At 41.3% G+C, this 27,306-nt stretch overlaps 1 protein-coding gene across 2 annotated transcripts in view; it reads right to left on the reverse strand.

Moving 5' to 3' along the window:
- The window catches only part of CFLAR (CASP8 and FADD like apoptosis regulator), a 55,538-nt gene that overhangs the window by 20,032 nt on the left and 8,200 nt on the right, over positions 1–27,306 (reverse strand). For both annotated transcript variants that reach the window (XM_082657903.1, XM_082657902.1), the window contains exons 2-8: positions 19,299–19,710; positions 17,080–17,185; positions 15,363–15,498; positions 14,418–14,503; positions 11,382–11,439; positions 8,430–8,479; positions 7,667–7,748 (exon numbers count right to left, since the gene is read on the reverse strand). In XM_082657903.1, coding sequence (XP_082514029.1) covers positions 7,667–7,748; positions 8,430–8,479; positions 11,382–11,439; positions 14,418–14,503; positions 15,363–15,498; positions 17,080–17,185; positions 19,299–19,660 — 880 coding nt within the window. In that variant the 5' untranslated portion in view covers positions 19,661–19,710. The remainder of the gene's footprint in view (positions 1–7,666; positions 7,749–8,429; positions 8,480–11,381; positions 11,440–14,417; positions 14,504–15,362; positions 15,499–17,079; positions 17,186–19,298; positions 19,711–27,306) is intronic.

Consider the following 27,306-nt stretch of genomic DNA (forward strand, 5'->3'; position numbering starts at 1 on the left):
GGCTGTTAGTGAAGGTCTAGGATCAGCATTACCCACCCGTTTGGGGACTACTGAGATGAAATCCAAAGAACTAAATAAAATGTTATGATCTCATTCATTTAGAATGTGTTTTGACCGAAAATGAGCTCACATTTATCTTGACACTATCTAAAAAAAAGGATTCATTAAATAAATGTATAGAATAAATGAAAAAGAGGGGACGCTTCATCAGTCTATTTATGATCACTTATTGAGTACCTTTAATCAGCCCAGCTCAAGTTACTATAAGGCGCATGAATGGAACACAAGTGGGCAGGATATTCTTAGTGGAAAGGGGAGTTTTGAGGTCAAATGTGAATGAGAAATGCAAGGTTGACAAGACTTAACCAGGTTTCGTTACAGGAACACTGATCGGAAACTTTAAGGCCAACATGCACTGCAAATCTCCTAAAGAGGAACGAATTCTTTTTTTTTTTTTTTTTTTTTTTTTTTGCGGTACGCAGGCCTCTCACTGTTGTGGCCTCTCCCGCTGTGGAGCACAGGCTCCGGATGCGCAGGCTCAGCGGCCATGGCTCACGGGCCCAGCCGCTCCGCGGCATGTGGGATCCTCCCGGACCGGGGGCACGAACCCGTGTCCCCTGCATCGGCAGGCGGACTCTCAACCACTGCGCCACCAGGGAAGCCCAACAAATTATTTCTTAAACTCACTTGACCCCAAAACTCATGTTTTACAAAGTTCCTCTTCCTGTGTTACAGAAACACTGTGATGAGGCGATACAGATGAAGTAGACAATGTAGTTCCTGTTCTTCAAGGAGCCCATAATCTTGCTAGAGAAGCAAAGTGTATAAATGTGCACAAAACAATGACTGACATGTCACACAGAACAGTAGGATTTTAGGTAAAATAGGAAATCAGAGTAGGGAAGATCAGTGTGGTCTAAGACACCTGGAGAGAAGATTATGGGAAAGGTGCAATTCAGCTGCGGCTCCGAAACAACAGGGCAAAGGAAAGGCCCCCAAGTGGAAGGATGATGGTGAATATAGACAGAATAAAGAGTGAGGGAGGAAGCGGGGTTGTGGGGAGTGGGGCTTGTATAAATCTGACTTTCCACTTGTTCAGGGACACCAACAATCAGGGGTGTTACTGGGCAGTCCATAGACACTCAAAATTATAAACTACTTTAGAAATGTCTTTTTTTTTTTTTAAGCACAAATGATCACTAGTAATTGCTTCTGGACTAGCTTTTCTTAGGAGAAAACAATATCAATAATAAACATGTCAAGAGAGGCTTCTGTGGTCCCTCAGGTGGCCTAAAAGTCCTCTGCTTTTCCACATACCCCCCACTCCTATCCACAATTCCAAGGCCCCAAAAGCTCTGAAAAACGTAGGTTCTTTTCCCTGACTCATTTTGTGGCAAAACCTTTCCTGAACTGATGAGAAGCTATTTATAGTCTTTATTCCACTTAGTGTAAATATCCATTCCTTTTGCTGTAGAAATAGTCACATATTTGATTATGGGGTCCTGCCCTAGACCCCACTGGAATGTTCTATAAATTACGTTATGTGGGCCATGTCACCTTTCTAAACTCTTAAAACTTTAACATTTTGAAATGCAAGGGTCTCCAATAAGGGATCGTGGACCTGTGATTCTTTCTACCCTAGCTTTATGCTGTCTGTGAAAAAAGGGTTTGCTATGTAGCACTGATTTAAAGGGAAATTTCATTAGTGATGCTAGGTTTCCAACTGAATGGCTGCTTAATCTCAGAGGGTAAGAATGCCCAGAAAAAAAAGCAGACCACCACAGACTTCCTGGTCTTTTGCCCACAGGGAAGCTATCGCTAATAGTCTGCTAATCCCACAGGAGTTAAGAGGGGAGACCCCACTTCCTTGGCACTCAAGCTGGCAGGCAGCAGTAGCCGCTCCATGGGAACAAAGCCTCCATCCACCATCTCATGCGTCACTTACCACGTGTCTTCAAAGCTCAGGAGCAGAGGCCACAGTGGCTGCTCCGATCCCCCTTGCTGAGATTTGTTTACGTCTATCAGCGCAGGAAGATGCTACTGATTTGGGTTGTTGCCCATTCCACTAAGGGAAAATGAGGAGAGGAGGCTGGGTAATCCCAACGAGCAGCCAAGCTCCCATCAACACCAGTGCAAAGCTCTCTACGATCAACTCCGGGCTTTCATGACTACTGCTGCTCTGTTAGAAGAGGAAGTTTACTTTTGCAAGATTTCCCAGGGAAACATGCAGCATCTGCTAGAAGCATCTAAGCCTTAGCCTGGTTAAAAGTATAGAAAAATCTTCGAGCTTTTCAGAATGAGCAGGGAGAAGAGAGGGATAAACACGTCCTCTTAAAATCTGCAAACACCAGCTTTCATTCAGCAGCCTAAAAACCAGCCAGAGCCCTAGGTCAAGGTCCAGAGTCCAAGTGTCTGTGATGTGAGGCTTTCGCTTCTCGGCTCCAAACAAGAGCAAAAGTCCAGTGCTATGTCAGGGCACCTCAAAGCAGGGCCTCGCATAGGTCTAGCTTTGCTAGGTCTCTGACACAGGTGACGCAACACTGAGGACACCAAGCACAAAGTCACTGAACTAATTAGCCTCAAAACCTTAAGTCTCCATGTCTGCTCCAAGAGGAGGTTACTGACTTCTCCAAGGATTCTTCTCAAGAATGAGCCACCAAACAATAACCTTATAACCTTATCTTTGTTCACAATGTGGCTCTGAGGCCAGACTCTACTTCATGGCCTCCATACCTGCTTCACAAGGGCCAAGCATGGTGGGGTGTTTTTGTTTTTAATTTGAATAATTAATGTGTCCAAACTTTAATATGAACTTATTTCTTTTTGCTTCAGTACTCTACCAAACTTATCTTTTACTGCAGTAACATGATTTGGTGTATCAACTATACCATTCACTGCTTTTTATATTTAAATGATTTTTTTAACATCTTTATTGGAGTATAATTGCTTTACATTTTTGTGTTAGTTTCTGCTGTATAACAAAGTGAATCAGCTAAACATATACATATATCCCTATATCCCCTCCCTCTTGTGTCTCCCTCCTACCCTCCCTATTCTACCCCTCTAGGTGGTCTCAGAGCACCAAGCTGATCTCCCTGTGCTATGCGGCTGCTTCCCACTAGCTATCTATTTTACATTTGGTAGTGTATATATGTCAATGCTATTCTCTCACTTAGTCCCAGCTTAGTCCCCCCTCTCCATGTCCTCAAGTCCATTCTCTACGTCTGCGTCTTTATTCCTGTCCTGCCCCTAGGTTCTTCAGAACCATGTATTTTTTTTTTTTAGATTCCATATATATGTGTTAGCATACAGTATTTGTTTTTCTTAGTTCCCCAACCAGGGATCAAACCCACAACCCCTGCATTGGAAGGCGGATTCTTTACCACTGGGCAACCAGGGAAGTCCCAAGCATGGTGTTCTGCAATAGCAGGGGTGCAATAAACATTTATGGGATAAAGGAAGTATAAATCTATAAAGGTTTGGGGAAATTACATATTCTGGATAAAAGTCTGATTTTTTTTTTTTTTTGAGGACAGGAAAAGATAGGTATAAGAGAGTCTTCCAAATTCTACAGGTACAAAGGAATGGTTTTAGAAACACACCAAGACCAGTAGAGCTTACTCCTTCATTCATTCACCCAACAAATATTTACTGAGCTCCCACGTACCAGGCATGGTTCCAGGTTCTGGAGACACATAGCAAAAGCTCCCCACATGCATGGAACTTACAGCAAAGTAGCTGAAAGCAGAGGCTTTGCAGTCAAGCTTTCAAATCCCAGCTCTATTACTTAACTAGAGAAGTTAGAAAGGGAGTTTATTGTGCTCTACTTGCTCACCTTGAAAATGGGGATAATAGTACCTATCTTGCAGTAATATTTATGAAAATTAAGTGAGAATCCCTGTAAAGGAATTAGCAAAGCACCTGACACATAGTATATTTTTAATAAATTTTACACCCTGGGACTTCCCTGGTGGCACAATGGTTAAGAATCTGCCTGTCAATGCAAGGGACATGGGTTTGATCCCTGGTCCGGGAAGATCCCACATGCTGTGGAGCAACTAAACCCGTGTGCCACAACTACTGAGCCTGCGCTCTAGAGCCCGAGAGCTACAACTACTGAACCCGAGCACCACAACTACTGAAGACGGCGTGCCCTAGAGTCTGTGCTCCACAACAAGAGAAGCCACCACAATGAGAAGCCCACATGCCACAACGAAGAGTAGCCCGCACTCACCACAACTAGAGAAAGCCCGCGCGCAGCAACGAAGACCCAACACAGCAAAAAAAAAAATTTACACCCTGATCACTACCACCCTCAAGTTAGTCTTACCATATTACTGTTAGTTTCTTTCTTTCTTTTTTTTTTTTTTTTTAATGGGTTTGAGAGAGTTAGATCCTTAGGAAGAGAGAACAATTAGTGGGCTGGTGAAGTGAACCTGGGCAAGAAGCTGTGAAGAGAAAGAGAATTTGAGACAGTTTTAAAAAAAGGTGGTGAAGGGGGTGGTATTTACCAGCAATCCCACTCAGGAGAATTGAAAATATATGTCCACACAAAAACTTGTATTAGTCAGGGTTCTCCAGAGAAAAGAACCAATAAGATAATACAGTGATATGTATAAGAGATTTATTACAAGAAGTGAGAGCCCTCATTTCTAGTAATAATGTTTATTGCCAGACTCCTGCACTCCTCCCAAATGTTCAGCGTTAACCAAGTGAGAAAGTTAACTAGGGAAGAGACAAAGGAAACCCCACAGGATCATCTAGACGAACTGGTGTCTAGACGAATTGTCTAGACGAATCATCTAGACAATCATCTAGATGTGGCCTCAAGCCCAGTTATTTGTATTGTTCCCAGAAGCAGGGAGAGCTTGAGTCAAGGAAGCAGATGTACAAATGCACCTCAGGCCAATACCTGTTCTTACCTCATCAAAGATGCCGCTGCTCCAGCTCCTAGAGATTCTGATTCTACTCTCCTTTCCATTTTTCTCTCGCATCAGGCCTTGCCACTCTCCGCCCTCCCTCCCCCTGGCGTTTGTGTTCAGATTCTCTTTCTCTGTCATGCCCGCTCATACCATGACTAGTAGTAGTCTCCCCAGCTATCCACCTGCGTATGTTCCCAGAAGTTACCCCCTCTTGGGGTTACCCCTTCTATTCCAGTTAGCCCCAGGCAATGGGGACCTGCCCCACTCCCCCATGAGCCCAGAGCAGGCCTCAGGACTCCAGTTCTCTGGTCCCTCACTTGTCTGGGTCAGGCTCCATGTACCAAGCACAAAGCCATGGCAAGTTCTAGCTCAGTGGTTTGCAACTAAAATTAAACAAACAAAATGGACAAATAACATTAACTGGCATTTAGTACGTGCTTACAGTGTGTGTGTCAGGCACTGCCCAAAGTTCTTTACAGGTAGGACTCATTCATTCCTCCCAACCTCCCTATGAGGTGGGTCCTGTTATTAACGCATTTTACAGATGAAAAACTGAGCTACAGAGAGGCTAGAAAAACTGCCACAGGTAACGAGCTAGGCCATGGCAAAGCCATGATTCATACCCACACAGTCGTATTCCAGGGCTCAACTCTGATCTCAATCCTATAATACAGAAAAATACAAATATACACTCAGTCCCTGCCTAAAAGAGGCCCCTAACTCAGCAAGGGAAGCAGACAGTGGATTATAGCCACAAATTCACAACAAGTCATGGCTTTATCTTTGTGATTCTCCTCATACAACAGCTACACATCCTGCACCAAGTCCAGTGGGGAACTTCCTGCTAACGCATGAAGCAGAGCTGATTACAACCAAAAGAGGAGGACAATTACACAATCTCTTTTAAAGCAGGAAGTTACTCACTGAGAAAATATTTTCTCATTCTTATGTGAATACTAATGGCTAAAACAGAAAGAACACATCTTGTACATCAACTACACCTCAATTTAAGAAAAGTAAAATTAAATAAATAAATAAAGGACACATCTATAGCTCAGGAGATGGCATTTCTCACATCCAACCAAATATAGGACATGAGAAAGTGAGATCATACCTGAAATCCTGGGAAATTCAGCCTAATATTTGCTAATTTGATCTTCTGTTGGATTCTCCTCCCATAAAACTCACCATGGTAACATTCTTTTTTTTTCTGCGTTACGCGGGCCTCTCACTGTTGCGGCCTCTTCCGTTGCGGAGCACAGGCTCCGGACGCGCAGGCTCAGCAGCCATGGCTCACGGGCCCAGCCGCTCCGCGGCATGTGGGATCTTGGCGGACCGGCGCACGAACCCGTGTCCCCTGCATTGGCAGGCGGACTCTCAGCCACTGTGCCACCAGGGAAGCCCCCCACGGTAACATTCTAAGTGAGCCTAGAAGACAGTTCTGACTCATTCTAAGAGAATATTGAGAAGCTGGACAACCGTGGAAATAGAACGAGCAATCCTTTCAAGAAAGAGATAAGGATTTCCCTGGTGGCACAGCGGTTGAGAATCCACCTGCCAGTGCCGGGGGGCACGGGTTCAAGCCCTGGTCCAGATGGATTCCACATGCCGCAGAGCAATTGGGCCCGTGATCCACAGCTACTGAGCCTGCGCTCTAGAGCCCGCGAGCCACAACTACTTAAGCCTGTGCTCCTAGAGCCTGTGCTCCTCAACAAGAGAAGCCACCGCCATGAGAAGCCCACGCACCGCAACCAAGAGTAGCCCCCGCTCGCTGCAATTAGAGAAAGCCCGCGTGCAGCAACGAAAATCCAACGCAGCCAAAAATAAATAAATTTATTTATTTAAAATAAATTAATTTTTTTGAAAAGAAAGAGATAAATAATTAAACTGAACGTTATTGTACTTATCTAGGCTCTTCTCCTTCTTTGTGATGCATCATCAGTGACTAATTCAGTTCGAATCAGACATCCAAAAACTGAGCAAAAGAATCGATTCAGATCCAAAGTTGACACACAGGTAGTACACACTCAGGCCAATAACCAAAGTCCAGGGTGACAGAACTGAGGAACACATTGCCTCTAAGTGAACACAAAGTTAGCCTATTTTTAATGTTCCCCAGAAGCGCTTTCAGAGTCTATCTAGATGAAATGATGGGGTATCTGATAATACTGAAGCCAGAAAACGTTCCATTTTAAACCCCCCTTTGGATCCCAGGACTCCTCCCCGCCACAGCATCCAGCCTGGAAAGACAAGACTGAAGCTCACCAACTTTCACAAAGTTTGCCTTTGTGCCAGAGACAACGCTATGTGTTCCCCCAACCTCCTTTCATTTTCTTCCTGACACACAACTTGTCTACTGTGGTTGGATGGGGCACATGAGTTCTAACCAAAGGAATGAGGGTGGAAATGATGCCTATCACTTTCAGGCCTGTCCCTAAAGTCTCTTGTGAGATCTTCCACTCGCTTCCTTCCTCCACCAGCCAGATAGAGAGGATCCTGAGGAAAACTCAAAGCCCTCAGATGATGACGCTACTCACGAGCACATGGAACAAAGCGCTACAGTACCACCCGCACCAGACTGCAACATGAGTGAGAAACTACCCTTCATGTGTGAAACCACATGCTGGCATCGGTTTGTTACAGCAGCTAGTGTGGCTCGCTCGATGGATACAGCTTGTGTGTGCCGTGATCTCACTGTGATCTCACTGTGGGAGCACCAGTTCATCTGGAGCATTCACACCTACCTGTGTCATTGCCAATGCAATCAATTATCAGGCAGATTCCCAGGGGCTCGCTCTGCATCTTGTATCTCTCTTCCAGTATGTGCTGGAAAGGAAAGCAGGGATTGTTAAAGACCCTAAACATTGTTCTTTTCCTCAAGGTTCCACCCATATGATCTTTTCTTTTGGATTTCCTTAAATTTCCTTTTGGCAGGTGACTCACTCAATAGACACAGGCTGAAGTCATCACAGCTGACATTTCCCTTCAATATCAACACGTTATTTCAGTTTCTATTTAATTTTAATAAAAATTGCAGTCTCTTTACGCATGTCTTAGCTTTGTGGGATAAAGATAATTTAAAACACAGAGAAAAGATGGGTCATATGTTTCCACAGTAACCTGAGATTGTACAAGTGATATCTTTCCAAACCAATACAAAAGGAGGGCTTTCTATTACGGAGAAGAGGTATCAGCGTAGAAAAAGTCAGAACAAGTCAAGGTTCAGTGTCACTGCTTACTTATATATTCAGCAATCACTCAGCTGAGAAGAGAAATGCCACTTTGGAATTTTCCTGCAAAGTTCACTAATGCAATCCACTTCAACATCTTTCTCTTTGCTACATCCAAGGTTCCCCTTTAGAACAGAAGAGTTCTCAGAATAGCACACCCTCAGCATCCTATTGTTACAAAGAATTCTTAATGGACAGATATTTTTAAAGCCATCAGTGTTCTCCACAGATACTGTGCTTACAATACAATACCAAATCAGATCATTTAATTCTGTACCTGAGGTAAAAATGCTTCTGATTCCTGAATGGATGTCTTCACTGGTTCTCCTGGGGGATGAGAGAGAAATCATTTACAAAGCTGAAGGAGAACTAGCCTTAATCCTAGTTCCTGCGGGCTGCGTTTCTTTATGTCACACCATTTTTCTTTCCCTATTTTCTTCCCCCTACTGTCTTTTCTTTCCCCATCTATACTCAGCCCCAAGCTTCTAACCTCACACTGAAAAACCTAACTGATAAGAAAACACAAGTCCCCATGCTAAACAGGGGTTATGTAGAAAAACTGCTTAAATAGAAGTAAAAGAAGGCTCTCCCTTGCCCTTCTCCAGGTAAGGACCCAGTGACCCGTGAGGTTTTAACCTGATAGGGAGAATTTAATAAACTAACCACCCAACAATATCAATAGCTTTACTGCATGTGCTGAAATTGTGCACAGTGCCTCAAGGGAACAACCTTAGAGACACAGAGAAGGGAAAGCTTTTGTGGGTTTGCCACTTATAGAACAGATGGCCATGTTTTCTTAGTCCAGTGATATTGGGAGATCACAAAATAAAACGTCAATGGTAAGATAGGGGACAGTGGGCTTAGCAAATATATATGAACCTAGAGCAAACTCTGTAGATAAAAAATGACTTTACTAGTCCCAGGGAGGTGGAGAAACCACCAGTTTTGAAGCCATAAAGGGCTGGCTGAAACCCTAGCACCATCACTAACAAGTCCTGTGATCTTGGGCAAGTTTCTGAAGTCTCAGGGTGTGTTGGGTTTTGTTTTGCCTTGTTTTGTTTTTTAATCTCTGAGATGAGCATCTAATTTATGACTGCTGCAAAAATGAGAAATAACGTCTAAAGACAGGAAAAGAAAATGCCAATATTTGGTAAGGTTTGGGGGAATGAATACTTTCAAATGGTAATGCTGTATAAGTTGAAAACAGTCTTTTTTTTTTTTTTCTTTCTTTTTGCGATACGCAGGACTCTCACTGCTGTGGCCTCTCCCATTGCAGAGCACAGGCTCCGCACGCGCAGGCTCCGCGGCCATGGCTCATGGGTCTAGCCGCTCCACAGCATGTGGGATCTTCCCGGACCGGGGCACGAACCCATGTCCCCTGCATCAGCAGGCGGACTCTCAACCACTGTGCCACCAGGGAAGCCCTGAAACAGTCTTTTTAAAGGACAATTAGCAATACCCTTTAAACCAACATTCTGCTTCTAGAAGTTTATCCTAAGGAAATAATAGAGCACGTGTGCAAAAATGTCAAGGAGATGTACTGAAGGACTGTTTGTAATGGCCCTAAGCTAGAAAGAAACTAGAAGTCTACCAACATGAAATTGGTTAAATAAACTATGATACATACAGTGGAATACTATGCAATGTTAAAAAGGATATGAGAAATCTTTATGTATTTGATAAGAAAAGATATGCAGGATGTATTAAGTGAAAAACAGATTACTGAATAATGTGAATAATATGGAGCCAACGTACTTAAAAATTTTACATGTGTTTGTGTGCGTACGCCTACATATACTTACTAGAGGTACACAGATCAAATATTAACAGTGGCTATGTCTGATACTCAGAATTAAGAGGAAATTTCACTTTATCTTTTTGTATTTTAGCAATCATGGCTTAACAGAATTTAAAAAACACACAAAATAATATATGTAATATGTCCATCTCAGTTCAGGGCACTTAGCCCTTACTAAAAGTGCTTAATAAACTGTAGTTATTATCATCATCACCCAATTGAAATCTATTTGGAAGTCCAAAATAATATGAATACTTGGTTTGATTATTTTAAACTTCTATTAGATTAAGGTCAAGTTATCAGGATGCTTTTCTCTTTTACTAGCAAATGAACCACATCCGGGCCAAAGCAGGCAACTAGCTCTCCTAAGGACCTGCAGGGCTGTTGGGAGCCTCACTTACCTCACCTGTTTAATTACCATCAAGGGTAAACCTGTCATCAGGGAACCCAATGGAAAAAACACTGATTATTTTAAATTCCTATCCAAATCTACCAGGTCTCCCATTTTAAACAGCTAATTCTCACCACCTCACCAGTGTTTTAAGAAACATATTGTCACCTCAGAAATTAATTTGCTCCTCAACAGCTTTTGCTGGAGAGCTGACCTTTCCATAGGAAAGGCTGGGCATGAGCTGCTCCATCTGGCTGAGCTGGGCAGAATGCTTGCAGGTGCACACAGACAGCATGTCGGCTGAGTCATGAGGTGTTGCCATATAGAGGAGGTTTCCATCAGGCCGCTGCCCTGCTCTCTACCTTCAGGATCGCCCCTGCACACAAATTCCAAGCTCCTCAGGGAAGACTGAGTCCTCCTTATGTGTCTATGCAGCCCCACCTCCGGGAGTTCTTAAGTACTACAGTAAAAGACTGAGCCTCAGCCCTCACTTCAAGGAGGACGCAAGACAAGCAAAAAATACACTTCTTGAAAATGATGGGATCAAGTACTGATGTTTTAAGAGCGATGAGAGAGATCTTAAATCCCTTAAATCTTATGGTTGAAATGACTAGGTGTTTTTTTTTCTTCCTTTCTTTGTAGGGGTGGGGAATGTCATCTGTACAGTATCTAGATTTATTAAATGGGCTATAAAACAAGATCCTAGTAACCTTTCTTCTTCCTGCTGCTAGATATTTGGTTTAACATGGCTCATTACCATGGCTAGATTAATGTTTAACGTGGCCTGGTTATAGTTCTATTTCAGGTATAAATGTTATATCTCTTAAAAAATATAGTCAAGATGATGAAGCTGATGAAGTAAGAGGTGTTTAAATTCAAATAGGCTAATTTGATGGATAACTAGAAATGCCAATGAATACATTTTATTTTGAGAGCTTAAAATATGTAGATAAAAGAAAGGCAACTCTAAAAATGCAACATTCTGTACTTGAATTATCAATCAATTATAAAGAATGACTATAAAGAAAAGCTGGTCTTACTCTGAATGTCACGTTGTCCCGTCATGAGTCTGTGTTCTTTACTCCTCCCATTCTGGAACTTCAAATATAAAAAACAAGGTCACACTCCCTGTCATTTTTCAGAGACATTATATTACACCTCTTTAAATATCTCGATAGGATTCTTACCCAGGAAAAAATAAAAATATCACATTCACTGTTAAATTATCTAAAGAAGGCTAGCAAGAGCCATTAACTCCATAAATCCATATTCTATGGCCAAAGTAGCAATTCAAAGTGAAAATACAATGAATGTGTAAATATGCTCAACTAGCATTTAGAACATGGTATAGGAGAGTTGCTACAATAGCTCCAAGTTAGAACAAGCTGTTGGAACATGCAGGTGACATTCAACCTGGTCTTTAACACAGAGGCAAGGTACAGTATGGTTAAGAGTGGGAGTGGGATTCTGCCACTTACTAGCTATGTAACTTTGAGCAAGTTCTTTAACTATATGTCTGTTTCTTTATCTTCAAAATGAGGATAATAATAGTACTTACCTGATAATTTTTTTGAAGATGAAATGTACACAAAGCACTCAGCACAGTGCCTTTTAAGCACACGGAAGTGCTGAATAAATGTCCAGTTATTCTTTTTCTATAATGCCTAGCTACACAAAAGCCACATGTGGGAGTGGTTCTTGAAAATTAGCTACCCTTTCTGAGGGCCAGAATGGGATGAATCAGAGAATGAAAGATTGAACAGACCCTTTCTCTTCTCAGATGACAGGTCCTGTGTAAGGTACACATAGCATACACTGTCAACCATCTGATACGCTCAGCTTTCAAGTGACAGTTCTCCTCTGAAGCTATCCTAGCCAAAAGAGAGAAGTACACTATTTATTAAGCTGTGTCTGTAGCTAAGTCTGTGCATCTAAATGAAAGAAAAACATATAAGTTGCTTTTATCACTAATAACCAATGACTTAGCCAGAGGATAATGATATTAGATAGAATTTGGAACCCCACATAGGTGTGCGTTCACTTTTACATACTATTAAAGAGATATAACATGAAATCAAAGCTAGATTTATTGTAGATAAATAGAAAAAGCGTTATATTACAGAGTCACAACTTTCTTTTTTTTGGCTGCACAGCGCGGCTTGAGGGATCTTAGTTCCCCAACCAGGGATCAAATCCGTGCCCTCTGCAGTGGAAGCACGGAGTCCTAACCACTGGACCGCCAAGGAATTCCCCCAACTTCTTTATTCTATAGTATGTTGGTATCATGTGTCATTTAATGCCACCGTAATTTTTGAAGCACTTTTGCAGCCTTGTATGAGTTAACATCCAGGTATTCAGTTCCCAAATCTTGTGAGGAATTCACCGAATCTATATGCCACAGTGCCTGCTAACTAAATGAATGAATGATCAGGGTCACAGATTAATATAGCAAATTTAAAGAAAAATTTACACACAGAGCATGTGGGTTCCTAATAGGCTACATGGACAGTGAATACAATTACTTGCATTAACAAAATAGAAAGACAATAACAAAAATATGGCAGGCTTTTAACTAAGAATGACAGTATAATTTATATTAGATAGACAATAGCATAGAAAGCCCAGAAAATCTGGATCTGAATCCTAAATCAGTTTTCTCTCATGATTTGGTATCATAGAGATTCAGAAGGACAAAAAAAAGTATATTTAATTCTTGAAAAACATGACAGATATATCTAAGCTATGACTTGATACCATGTAGTTTATTAAATACACCATGGTGTAGAGAAAGGAGTATGGACTGGCCCAGATCTGGCGGTAGGTAGCAGTGGGCAGTCACTTAATGTTCCTTAGGCCTGAATGTCCTTATTTATTTAATGAGGGTGTTGGACAATATAATGCTTACCATCCATCTGAGCTCTGAAATTCTATTGCTTAGTGGTATCTCTTACAGATTATATTCTCCACAAAACTATTTTTATTACAGGTAGTCAGTATGTTCATCACACACTTTTATGAAAGTGCTGATGATTTAATCACAGATTATAAACTGTGGTCTAAGTCCTGACTACAAATTCCACATATCCTTATATGGAATTAGGATGAGGATGAGATTACACTAAGGTTAACTTCTCAAGATAAAAGATTAACCAAAGCACAATTCTGATGATAACCTTGCACCATTGACTAACACAACAACCAGAAGTGACTACATATTATTTATGGTCACAAATCAATCACTCAGTAACATCACCCAATAACAAAAACACGTTTGTTGAAATCATTAAAATAAGCTCAATGAAAAGCAAATGCACAGAGAGGTAAATACAAGGTTATTTATTTTGAAGTATTGTTTCATAACAAAAGATTGGGGATAATCTAAAAGTCCACATATACAAGAAAAGGCTAAACATATTGATACATCTAGAAAGTGAAACTATGTTCCATCATTAAAAACAATGATTAAATAAAGGCAGTCCCGTATGATTCATACGAAACAATTTCTAAGAATTCTCAGATCAGGAAGTGGACATAGTGTATTAGCATTTGTACAGAAGAAAAAAATACAAATTAAATATGATATGTGTATAGACTATCTTTGGATAGAAGAAAATGGTTAACAATAGCTGCCTCTGGGGAAAGGAACTGGGGTAAGAGGAAATATACTTTAAAAATTCTTTTAGCACATTTTGAATTCTTTGTCCATGGGCATGTCCTACCTATTTTTACTTAAGAAGTTAGATTTTCAAAGGGACAAGTGAACAATGAAAAAAATGTTTGTATATGTAGATACACACACAGGAAAACAAAAAGACTAGAAGGGAATAACTGTTAACATGGAGGTGATTTATTTTCTTCCCTTTATATATATTTCTCTGTATTTTCCAAATTATTTCAATGAACACATGTTAGCTTTGAAATTATAAGAATTTATACATATTTTAAAACAAATGCACATTTCTGTCACAATTTTTTTCAGATATTAAACAAAGTACATGCTGGGAGAATATGTACATTTTTATCAAAGTTCTTAAATTGTTTCATGCTGGGGTTCCACACATTTGCTCCAGACTCACCCTTAGGTTATATGAAGGATCCTTAACACTCAAGTTTGGCAGAGATGCCTGGAGAGCATTTACATAATTTGTTTCCACTCCTTGAGCTGCAAGCAGAAGACAGGCTCTGAGTTAAGATTTACAAATTATCATCAAATGAATCTTCAACAGTGGCTCAGTTCATGGTCAATCACGATCTTTCAAAATACCCTAACCTTTCCAGCCCCCTTACTGAATTCAAAATATCAGATCAGATGACTCTTCTATCAACGTCATTAAGAACAGACTAAAAATTCTACTCCTGTTCTTGATCTTGAATTAGCCATTGGGGGGGTTGGGGCACGGCTGTGTGTAGATCACTGAGTATCAGTCATGCCCTGTGGTGGTAGCAGACTGCTAGCAGAGCCCACGCTGAGTGTGAGTCTAATAGACAACGGGTAGGGGTGCCATGAGAGAGAAGGTCAGGGTGAGCTGGTCCCCTTTATGGGAGGAGAGGTTCTCAGCAGAAAAGATGCCCTTTTGCATGAGGAGGTTTTGTGCAACTGGAGACATATGCAGGGCAGTTATAGGACCCCAGCGATAGGATATCATCCCAAGTCAGGCCAAACTCTGGAGCAAGGCAGCAGGGCTCAGCATAGACTCAAAAGCCCTGAGTGCCCACAGCGCCACCAGCCAGTACAGAAAGTGCGGGTGCAGACTCTTTCCTGAAGACCAAAATGTTAAGAACTGCTTGGCGGCATTTTGCAGAGGGCCAAGACTGTGTGGTCAGGGGTGCTGGGTGATGAAGTTAGCAGGTGGGGGGGTATGGAGGATATAAACGGTTCTGATCTCTAGCCACAGGCTGGTGGGAGCTGTGGACCTTCGGGTTCTGTTCCATCCACTCGTCCAACACATGGGTCTCTACCAATGAAACCCACTGTGCACAGATACTTCCTTAGGCCACAGAGAGGCCAAAATGCTGCTTACCAGACTGCTTGTATTTCTGGATTTTTGTCTTCAGGTCTATTCTGTGGATGTTCCTTAGGCATTTTTCTAATAAATCCAAGTGATCTGGAGCAACCAGGTTTAGCTTCTCCAATTCAATCACAAGATCCAAGAAACTCTAAGAGAACCACCAACAAGAAACAAATGTCAGTAGGGCTGACTATTAGGCCTCATATGCAAACCTCAGGTTGTGTAATTTATTAGAGCAAGAAAATGCGACCAGAGGAGCCCTTTCAGTGACCTTCAGTGATCCTAAACCAGACCTCTCTGTTTTATAGTCCCTCCAAAGCCATGAGCAAATTACACTCCTGGAATTTACTCAGAAAAGAGGTAAGTCTTTGGGGGGCCAACCTGTACCTAGGTTGGGGATAGATACATGGGCCATTGGTGTCGTGAAGGATTGAGAGAGCAGGCCTGAAAATAAAATCCTCCCAAGTTCAGTCTCTTCCCAAAAGCCAGGCTGGTGTTATACTGAAAAACTCTGAGGGCTTTACTGAAAAAAGGAAGTGAGAAGGTAGCTGGGGAAACGTTTTTACTAGAAAAATTCTAATGATACAGTTTTGAAGTCCCTAAAATATTTTAATCAATGCTGGAAATTCCAACTCATTCTGACACAGCAGACATGAGGTGGTGAAATTACACGGTTAGGGTATTTTGCTACTCATTCACCCTGGACCATAGGGATTGTGAAAGAACTGTATTTCAGAAATAGGCACTGCTTTTGGTGTTATGTCCTTTCTGTTTAACATTTGGTTACTAATGTGCTATCTTTATTTTTAAATTAATAATGCTAATTAAATCTACATAAATGATTGGGAAATAAATTGATTAGGGGACACCATAAAAGGAGTTGTATTTTTTCATTTTCCTTCCGATTTTGCATTTGATGGTGGGGGCATACAGTCACCCTATATTTCCAAATTTCAGAAATGAAACAACAATCATTAAGGAACAAACATTAAGGAACATGAGGAAATTCTTAAGCAATGATTTACCAGAGTCCTCAGAAGCAGGTCCTTGGTGGACATACTGTCACATACTAGAGACCCGAGCTTTCCCTGGCCTGTCCATAGGTCAGAGGTACCATATAAGGCCAGCTGGAATTTATATACTTTTCCAGCAATCACAGCATCCCTAAGATCTTCACCCCTACCTCATTTCAACCCCAAATCTGTACTTTTGCCATTCCCTGGATACATCAGTCTCAAGGACCTACCCCTGCCCAGCTACCCTGCAGCCTAATGACTCCACACTGACCCTGAGCTCGCTGAGGAGAAATAGATGACAGTCAGAGAGCAAGATGGGAGTGGACCGGCATTTCCTCCTGTTTCTACTCAGCATGAGCAGAAGGGACTCCCTAACTCTCCCAGATGATCTGTCAACCAGGGAGAGAAGCTGATGTATAAGCCAGGCCTATGAATTTTACACAAATAAAGGATAAAATACAAAGATGAAAGAAACACCCGGGGCCACACCAGCCGATATCACTCTATTGCCTCTCAATATATGAACCAATTTTCTTCCTATCAATGTTACTATGAAAAATAAAACCCATACTCTTCTCCCTTCCCACCTTCACCCCTGACTTGGTCCTCCCTGCTTAAGTACCTGTTTCCCTCTCTTCACACCATAGAGAGCACCCCTCCAACTTCCGATAGGCTCTTGGGAACATGAATGAAGAAAAAGAAAGAAAACTCACCTTATCCTTGGCTATCTTGCCTCGGCCCATATAATCTCTCATGAGGAATATTAATGAGGACACATCCGATTTATCCAAACCCTCACCAATTTCCATCAACAGCACCCTGTAAACCAGATAAGTTTCTTCAGTAAATTCAGAGATCATTCCTACTGAGAACACCAAGAGCCTAGGCCTCCTCTATGCCAATAATTGGTTAAAAGATTAATTCTTGCCCCCATCTGAATGCGCCCCCAAGAAAACAGAAAGCTTAGATCACCCCAGGAGGAGATCTTAAGGGAAGTCAAAAACCAAATTTATCCTTTCCCCAGTTTTCAATAGGAGATGGTACCTCTTTTTACAACTGCTATGAAAAGAAAAAGAGAATAAAAACTTCCCCAAAGAATCCCCTAGCTCCCCCAGAAGTAATAATGAAATAAATGAAGAACCTAAATGACTAAGACGCAAGATGTAAATAGAATTCAAAGTGATCTTGTCTTCTCTGTTTAACAAACCCCCAGTGATACGGATGCTGTTAAGCCAGGGACAGTACTTTGAGTCACAAGATTGTGAAGCCAAGTAACACCTGGGCTATTGGCCCACGCCCGAACTCGAAGGTTAAAAGGCATCTAGATCCCGGGGATTGTGACTGTAAATATCTCTGTCCAGAAAGCCCCTTCTGACTTAGCCACCTCTGTTCCAGTTGGAGTTACCATCATGCTTTATCAGGGCTCCCAGGGACACCTCACGATTGTCATCATTACCTTGACATTGCCGTCGTTACTTAGAAGCCTGTTTTCCCAATTAGACTCTAATATTCTTGAGGATGGAAGAGTCTTCATTCCTTTTGCTTTAGGGCTTACCAAATGCCTGGCATAAGTCAACCCACAATAAAGCCCACTCAACAGAAGAATCAATGAATCTAGCACTCCCGGGCCTCTCTACTCAGAGGCCCAAAGGAACCACCTCCATTCACCACAGCAAGGAAACAAGAGATGGAGAGAGTCCCCTGACTTATTCACAAAAACCCAGTCAGTGCCTGCCGAAAAGTTTTAAGAAGATTATGACATCATGATGGTTGGAGAGGTGGAAGATGATCAAGAATAACAGCAACAACAATACTAAACCCTTATATTTGTAGAGTGCTGCCCAGTTTTAAAAAGTACTTCACATAATTTAAAATAATAATAATTTTTAAAAAGTACTTCACATACTAAATGATCGCAATCGATCCTCACACACACACTTGTGAAATCAGATATTATTATTTTTAGCTTCACAAGTAGAAAAACGAAGTAGAAAAACTGATGTCAGTGGCTGGCTCAGCCTACGTGGCTTGTAACTGACAGTTCTGAGGCTTCAAACAGGACTTTAGACCTCAAATCTCATATATGTTCCAAAGGCCACACTGCTTGCAACTCTCTTTAATATAGTTTTTAATCATGTACGTCCCCTCCAAATATATATTATCAATATAACTAAAGGCTGGTGGTCTGGAGAAAAAGGAATCACTGATTTAAGGTTACAAATTATCTTCCTTTCCCCAGAAACGCAGCCTTTCGGCTGGTTTCTGTGCTCCTCTGAACCTCCAAGAGAATATTATGTGAACAGGAGGAACAACTCAAAGGCTGTCTGAACTAGAGGGGACTCCAGTGGCCGTTCCTCTCCTGAACTGAAGGGGGTCTAGAGATGGTTAATTGAAGAAACGTTCAATCTGGGCTCCCCAGAGCCTCCGGGAGCAGGGACCTCACAGAAAGCAAACCCATCCCACTAGTTTCCTCAGCAGGGGAAAGACCGGAGGGGGTTCAGGAAGGATCACAGAGCTCTACAAAGGTCAGGAAGATTGCTGTCAGGCTTGTTATTTCCTTTCTCAGTAACCGGAAATTACCAGGCTCTGACATCACAGGCTAGCAAAGAACACAGCAGATCTCACACTCAGAGAGGCCTGCAAGAATACTAGCTCTTAGTCACTCCTCTCTCTCTCATTCTACCCATCAGGCAAACACATACCATCCAACCCTTCCACTTTCATTCTGATCTTCTACCCAATTACTTTAAGCAGACATGTCCTAAGAATTCAGAGTTCAGAGGACTGAAGTAACATCGATGTGGCAAGACGATCAGTGGGTAGAGAAAGTAATGAGGCTGCTTTTCTTACTGTCCTCATTTCTGTGATTCTGAAGTCTAGACCTCCTCCCTCCCTCCCACCAGTCCAGCCTCAGGAGGGCCTGATGAATTACCTATAGTCCGAAATAAGATGTGGGTGCCTGCGCAGGAGGGCCTCCGCTGTCGGTCTGTCCATCTTCAAGACCCTCTTGAGCAAGTCAAACCGCCTTACTCTGTAGAGCAGCTCAGCCAAGCTCACAAAAGACAGCTTTCCTCTCTCTCTTAAAACATCCAGAAGGTCCCTGACATTAAGTGGAACCACATCTGCAGCAACGTCTCGGCACAGAAAAAGCAGCAGCTCCTTCTCATCTTCATCAAGTGCTTCTTCCACCTGATGGATAACCTCAGCAGACATCCTGTACAGTGTCATTCCAAGGAACAGCGGTAAGAAAAGTCTAGTCCAGTCAACAGAAGGCCATGAAGCTACCGATTGCATTTCTGATGGTTTTCTTCATTTCTTTCAGAATCCTTTCCAATGGAGGAATTCTGTGGTTAAAAGGGAATTTTTTTAAATCCTTCTATCAAAGTAACTTTTGCCTAAAACTCTAGGTATAGGCTCTTCCTTTCTTGATGGTCTCTCTAAACTAGCAGATTAAATTCATATTGTTAAGTCTACAGAAAGCGATCCTCTCAGTAGACAAAGAGACTGACCCCAAATTCAAGACTGACAAAGAAGATAACCTACATTTTAAAGGAAATGAGACCAGAGACAAATTATTTCCCAAAAAACCCATGTGCTTTATCAGAACTTATCAGAATGTGAAGTGTGGTAAGGGGGAAATCACTGCTAGGGAATTAATGACGAAGTGGCAAATGACTGACCTTGGTGGGGGCAGAGGAAAAGCCCAATGACTAAGCTGCTTTCTGGATGACAGAAACTGAGGTCACAGGGGTTAACTCCTTTTCGGTGACCTCCCAGTAGGCTTGAACAAATACAAATCTTAGCAGAGGGGACCCTCTGCAAGGTGTCAAAAATGATGGGAGAAAACAGGTTTCTGTCCCTACCCCATCCCTTTTTTCCAGTTGTTCTACTTTGAAACCCTTCATTCACACCTGCTGCCATCCTCCCAAAACCCAGGCCCTTTACACAGCATCATCATGAATGCTCATAGGACCTGCCACCATAGCTGAACTTAGGCCTTGTCAAGTTTTGATCACCTCTTTGGACCTTGAGCCCCTTGGAAGAGTCAGAAGTCTGCACTCACAACACACTGCTGGACAGCAATTATCACTAGAGTTCCTGATGGTATCAGTGGAAGGAAGGAGGTTGAGCAGATCTGCAGAAAGCTCTGGGAATTGGGTGGGAACGGTGGGGAGTTCATGCCATGGGTCTATTCTTAACTTCTTGCATTGGAACTCAACCTATTTTCTTTCAAAATTTAAGTTGCAAATGGGGGTCACTGTCTACTCTAAAGTTTCATAGCTATATTTTATGTTAAATAAGCTCTTATGTTCTAGGAGAGTACCCTATCTGTTTCTATCAGACAGCATTTCAGGTTAAAAGCTAATCTTAGCAAAAGATAACTGGAAAACAACCTAACTGTAAGTTGCTAACTGTTGCTACATTTTTGTGTACAAGCATATTTATGTATTTATATATCAGGATTTACTCAAAGGAACACTGAATCTATTTTATATATTTATATACAATCTCAGTTCACAAAAGATGAGGCATCTTACAATAAAAACATGTAAGTAGAAAAAAATTTATATGAGAACAAGGGGGAAAAATATTAGGTAGAAAGTCAAAATGAGATGGAGGGATAAAGAATACAATGCAAATATGCAGGCCAGAAAGACCTAAACAGATTTTAGTAGACCTTGAATTTGTCCCGAGCTTCCTGGCAGTCAAAGCAGAAAGGGATATAGGGGATGTTAAACAGCTCTTGCTGTCAAAAATAAGAAAAATTGGGCTTCCCTGGTGGCGCAGTGGTTGAGAGTCCGCCTGCCGAGGCAGGGGACACGGGTTCCTGCCCCGGTCCGGGAGAATCTCACATGCCGTGGAGCGGCTGGGCCCGTGAGCCATGGCCGCTGAGCCTGCGCGTCCGGAGCCTGTGCTCCGCAACGGGAGAGACCACAACAGTGAGAGGCCCGCGTACCGCAAAAAAAAAAAAAGAAGAAGAAAAAGAAAAATTCAAAGATTCTTAGAGGAAGCATAATTTCCCTAGAGTCCCAGAGTTCCCCATCAATGAAAATATTAGTGAGTACTTTAATGTCTGAAATTAACAAAATTACATTTATTTTAAATTTTGGTTTTTAAAAATTTTAAATATTTGACTTTAAAATAAATCCATGCCGCGGAGTGGCTGGGAGAGGCCACAACAGTGAGAGCCAAATATATCATCTGCTCAGTTCATTTCCTCCAGCCATTACACCCAAGGCTGCCTTCTGCCAGTCACGCACAATCAGCAAGAGAACAGGCATGCTGTCTTCCCTCTGTACTAACAAAGGTATAGTTTGGCAGTAAAATCCAAATTACTCGGTGGTAGCATCTGGCATAGTCAAAGAAAATATCAAAAGGAAAACTACAGATCCTGTGCTGACCCAGGCCAACCAGATGCAGCAAAATACCAGTGCTTATATGTTGGGGTGGTGTTGGGGACAGTTAATTGGGACTAGAGGTGATAGGCACTTGAGAGAGGGGAGCATGAAAGGAAGAAGTAGGGCTACAGTCCAAAACATCACTACTTTGTTGGGGTTTCTTTTAAGCCCAAACCAAGAAATTAACATAAAAATTACTCTCAGACTAAGGAAGCCCATAGGGTCTTTTTTTTTTTTTGAATACAAATTTTTTTGAGGTGCTTTTAACAATTCAGACACCATAAATAGCAAAAAATAAATATTGCAAAAACAATACAAAAAGATTTAAAATATATAATTTACATATAACCATCATGTAAGTGTATGTCTTCGTTACATACATTTTATTCATAATTTTGTTTATAGCTTTATTTTATTATCTGTTATGGCTCCAGTAATATAAGTTATATCCTTTATAAAAGCCTTGCAATATTTTTACTAGAAGTCAAGCCCATAAGGTCTTGAGAGGCAAACTCCAAACCACCCTATAAGGTCAACTTCCCAACCCAGGGGATATGAAACATCTATTCTACTGGAGGTGAGCTCATGATTAAAAATCACCATGCATAAACATAAAAATCACCACGACAGTAGACAAAACAAAACTCACATCCTAGGAACCTACACCTGAAAGAGTTTAAAATAAGCATCTTAAAAGTTTCAAGGGACTTCCCTGGTGGCACAGTGGTTAAGAATACGCCTGCCAATACAGGGGACACGGGTTCAATTCCTGGTCCGGGAAGATCCCACATGCCGCGGAGCAACTGAGCCCATGGGCCACAACAACTGAGCCTGCGCTCTAGAGCCTGTGAGCCACAACTACTGAGCCCGTGTGCCACAACTACTGAAGCCCACACACCTAGAGCCCATGCTCCCAACAAGAGAAATCACCGCAATGAGAAGCCCGTGCACCACAACGAAGAGTAGCCCCTGCTTGCCGCAGCTAGAGAAAGCCCACGTGCAGCAACAAAGACCCAATGCCGCCAAAAAAAATAAATTAAAACAAAATTTCAAGAAGATAAGGGCAATTTCTGAAATGTGACAGGCCAAATCAATGGTTCTTAATCAGGGGCAATTTTGCCCCTCAGGGGACATTTGACAATTTTGGGTTAAATCTGAGATATTTTTGGTCATCATAACCAGGTGGTGCTACTGGCATCTAGAGAATAGAAGCTAGGGATGCTGCTGAACATTACACAATGCATATTCCCCTCAACAAAGAATTATCCAACCCTAAATGGCAATAGTGCCAAAATTGAGAAACGCTGCATGAGACAATCTGAAAAAGAAAAATGCCTATAATACACACTGAAATGCTAAATAAAACATAAAAAACATTTGCTCAAATATATAGTTGAGCATTTAAGAAAGTAAGCAAACTTGTAGGAGGGCAAAAAGAAAAAACAACTCAAAACCACAGTGCTGGTTCTTTAAGATTTGCCATATACAACAGCATTAAAACATGTAGGAATTATTCTAACAAAGATATGCAAGACATTAACAGGAAAAAAACTATAAAATATTATTGGAAAGACATTAATAAAGATCTAGATAAATGGAGAGCTTTACCTTGCTCATGAATAGGGAGATTCGATATAATAAAGACATGAGTTCTCTAAAAACGATGCTCTATGGATTAAAAGCAAGGGACTTATGAGGCAGCAATCTATACACAGTTCAATAGTAATTATGAGAAAAAGAGAAAAGTCCACTGCAAATATTATACTTAATGGTGACATGTTAGAAGCATTCCTTTAAAAATGAGGCTCAAGACAAGTATATGTATGATCATCCCTTCTATTCAACATTGTACTAGAGGACAGAGCTTAACATTGTACTAGAGGACAGAGGACAGAGCTTAGCACTAAAATAAGAAAAAAAGGTTAGTTAGAGTATAAGCATCGGAACCAAAGAAGCAACTATCATTCTTCACATGCAATAAGATTTTCTACTTGGATAGGAAACCCAAGTATACCAACAGACAAAATGTTATAATTCATAAGAGGTTAAGGTTTTGAGATATATGATTAATAAATAAAAGTCAATTATATCTCTGTACATTAGCAAAAAACAGGAAGAAAATGTATATTTCAAAGAAAAAATGATACTATTTACAACAGCAACAAAACCTGTAAGGTATGCAGAATAAATCTAACAAAAGATACATGAGACATTAAAGAAGAAATTATAAAACTTTATTGAAGACTTCAGTTAAGACAGATAATTGAAGAAATGTACAATAATCATGGACAGAAGACTCAGTATCATCAAGATATCAATTCTCAAATGAATTTATAAATTTAAGCCCAATCAAAAATCCAAATCCAAAAACTTTTGCCATGGACTGTGGCAAGCTAATTTTGAACTGATATGAAGGAAAAAGGCCAAGAATAACCAGTATAAGCTTTAAGAACAACCAGTTGGAGGAAGTTGCCTTAGCAGATATCAAGATTTAATACAAATGTATAGTAATATGACAAGGAATAGATAATAAAACAACTAATACACAGATGAGAGCTCAGGAATTAATCCACACACAGATGTCTAGGGTGGTCCTGTAAATCAACAGGGAAAGGACATTAATGTCCAGAAATAGTGCTGAGACAACTGGGTATCCATACATATAGAGAGGATAAACTGGGATCCTTTCCTCACACCATTTACAAGTCAGTTCCACATGTACTAAAGTGCTGGACATAAAATTTCTAGAAGAGATTCTCCAAGAATATTATTATAACCTACAATTACAAAAATGAATTTGTAAGACATAAAAAGCATACATCCTTTTAAAAATGAAAAAAAGATAAAGAGCAGACTCAAGACAAACGCATCATATTTAATTAACAAAGAACTAATATCCACAATGTAGAAAGCATTTCTGCAAATCAATAAGCGTAAGACAAGCAACTCAAGGGAAGAATAGGCAATAGGCAGTTCCCAGAAAAAAAGAAAGCTCCAAACAGCCATAAACCATATGAAAAGATATTCAAACCAAAACAGTATTCAGAGAAATGCAAATTTAAACTACAGTGAGATATTATTTCACATTGGCCAAATGCTATTATCTGTTACCAAATGTCAGAGAAAATACAGTGACATATGAAACCTTTTACATTGCTGGAGGAATTATAAACTGACATAGCCACTTTGAAGAATAATTTGGCAATAGCTGGGAAAGATGAAAGCACTCATTACTCCATGACATGAAAATTTGATTCCTAAGTGAATATCCTTTTAAAACTCTTACAAAGATATACCAAGACAGGTACATAATGTTCCAAGCAGCAATAGATGGTATAGCAAAATAATGGAAACCACTTAAAAGTCTACCAAGAAGAGACTGAATAAAATGTCACAGTCCTTTGACGAAACACTATACAGCCCTGAAAATGAAAAACCATGAATGAATCTCACAAACAAACAAAAAACCAAACAACAAAACAAATATTTTTGCTAAGGTAAAAAGTTGCTAAAGCATGCATACCATATAATTAATTTACATTAAGGTCCTAAATGTTAATAATAACACCATATATTGTTTAGGGATATGTGTGTGTGTGTGTGTGTATACTGAAAACATTAAAAGGGATTAACAGAATGTGACTAGATAAAAATACAAAGGGGAAATGACTGAATTTGTAACATTTTACTTCATAAACTTGGCAACAGGTCTATAGATAGTAAAATAAATATACCTCTGACCATATTTTCTGACCACAGTACGATAAAATTAGAAAACGATAATTAGCCAAAAGGAAACCCTGTAAGTTTTTGAACTGAAAAAGGCATTTCTCTCTCTCTCTTCTGCACTCAGCATTTACAGTCCAGTTAACAAGTACTACATAAAAAAAAAAACAACCGGAGTATGCCATATAGAAACTATCTCACAGCATTCAAAATGCTTTTAGAGCTTTTTTGATGTATATATAGACAATCCTTAGAACAAGAAAGCCTAGAGGCATCCCAAAGTTATCATCAAAAAGAACAAGTCAGATTTTACTTAACATGGTTCAAAAGATAGGGTAGAAGGAGTGGGGAGGGGGATGGCAGGTAGAATAAGTTCTTTAGAGTTTGGTGAAAGGATAGTGCCCACCACTTACCAGCCCCATTCTACCTGAACTTCCTAGTTCAGCACCACACACCTCCTCTGAAGTCAAGGGCTTCACCTCACTCAGGGACAAAGAAGCTGTCCAAGCCCAATTCTTTCTCTTTCCTGCTTTCAAACACCCAGTCCTCCAGATTGACTGCTATTTCTGTTAGTGTCCTTTCACTCCCACTTCCTAACTGGGGGAAACCGGCAGCTGTATGTGTTTAGAATGTTTAAGAAATTCCCCTGTTCTTGTACCCCCTCACTGGCAAACTGTAATCTAATGACTGTCTCTCCTTTTCCACCCCCACAGAATTTCCACAATGGTACAAACTGTCCCCCACCTTCACAGCCAGAGCAGCTCCAGTTTCATTTCTCTAGCAGTTGCCAGTGATCACTGAAAACACCAAACAAAGCAGATGTAAGTCACCAGGGTCCTTTTCCACTGGCTAATGGAAAGGGTGTCAGGTGCTAGAAGCAGAAACCACTTCAGTTATTTTGAGTAGAAATACATTGAAATAGGCGCTTACAAAACTGCTGTAAGGGCTGGAGAAATGGGCCCTTGAGTGAGCTTCTGAGAAAGACTCCCAGGGCTCCCAGAAAGATCTTGTCTCAGCCAAGGCAGCGAGGAAGCAGGAGGCCATCATTGGTAGCACAGAGCTCAAGAACACCTCGGACAGTGACCCCGAGATCAGAGGGCCAACTGCCACCCCATCTGCCTCCACTCCTCCAAAGCGGGTGACTGGACTTCATAATGCTGCTGCCCAAATCCCCACGTCACCACCACCATGCTTGCCAGCAGAGAACTGAACAAAAGCAGCCAGCTATTGGCCTCTACCCCACTTGTTTACAAATCTTGCCCAAATGCACCTTAATTCACATCCTGGTTGTAAAGGAGTCTGGGAAAGGCAGTTTGTAGTTTGCTACCCTCTAGACGGAAGTGGGAGTGGGTCCTGGGCACCAACTGACCTTAGCCACCAGAGAAGGATATTCCATGAGAATATTTTTATCCTCTTTGTGGTTAGATCTTCTGCACAGACCCCAGTGCCTGACTCCTAGTAAGCACTCAATGAGTATTTGAATGAACGAATAAATGGAGTTCTGTAAGTCGCTACCAGGTGACGGCCTCACTTCCTTTGCTCCCCAGATGGGACCTAGAGCATGTGCTACAAACCCTCTTCTGGCCAGCACCTCAATTCTTTTTTGCCCTTTTGCCGCCTGACTGCCAGCTCTGCAACACCTTGGTGTGCCAGAACTTTCCAGTTTGAGCACTGAAAGTCCCATGTTCCAGGAAACTCCTCAGTCCCGGGCAAACTGGGATGATCACCTCCACATCCCATCCTCAGATGGTGAGCCTCCACCACTCATACATCTAGAGGAGAAGTCGTGCTGAACGCAGGGGAAAGATCACCCCA

The sequence above is a fragment of the Grampus griseus genome (genome assembly GCF_964374135.1).
Source record: "Grampus griseus genome assembly, chromosome: 7".
In the NCBI taxonomy this organism is placed as follows: domain Eukaryota; kingdom Metazoa; phylum Chordata; class Mammalia; order Artiodactyla; family Delphinidae; genus Grampus; species Grampus griseus.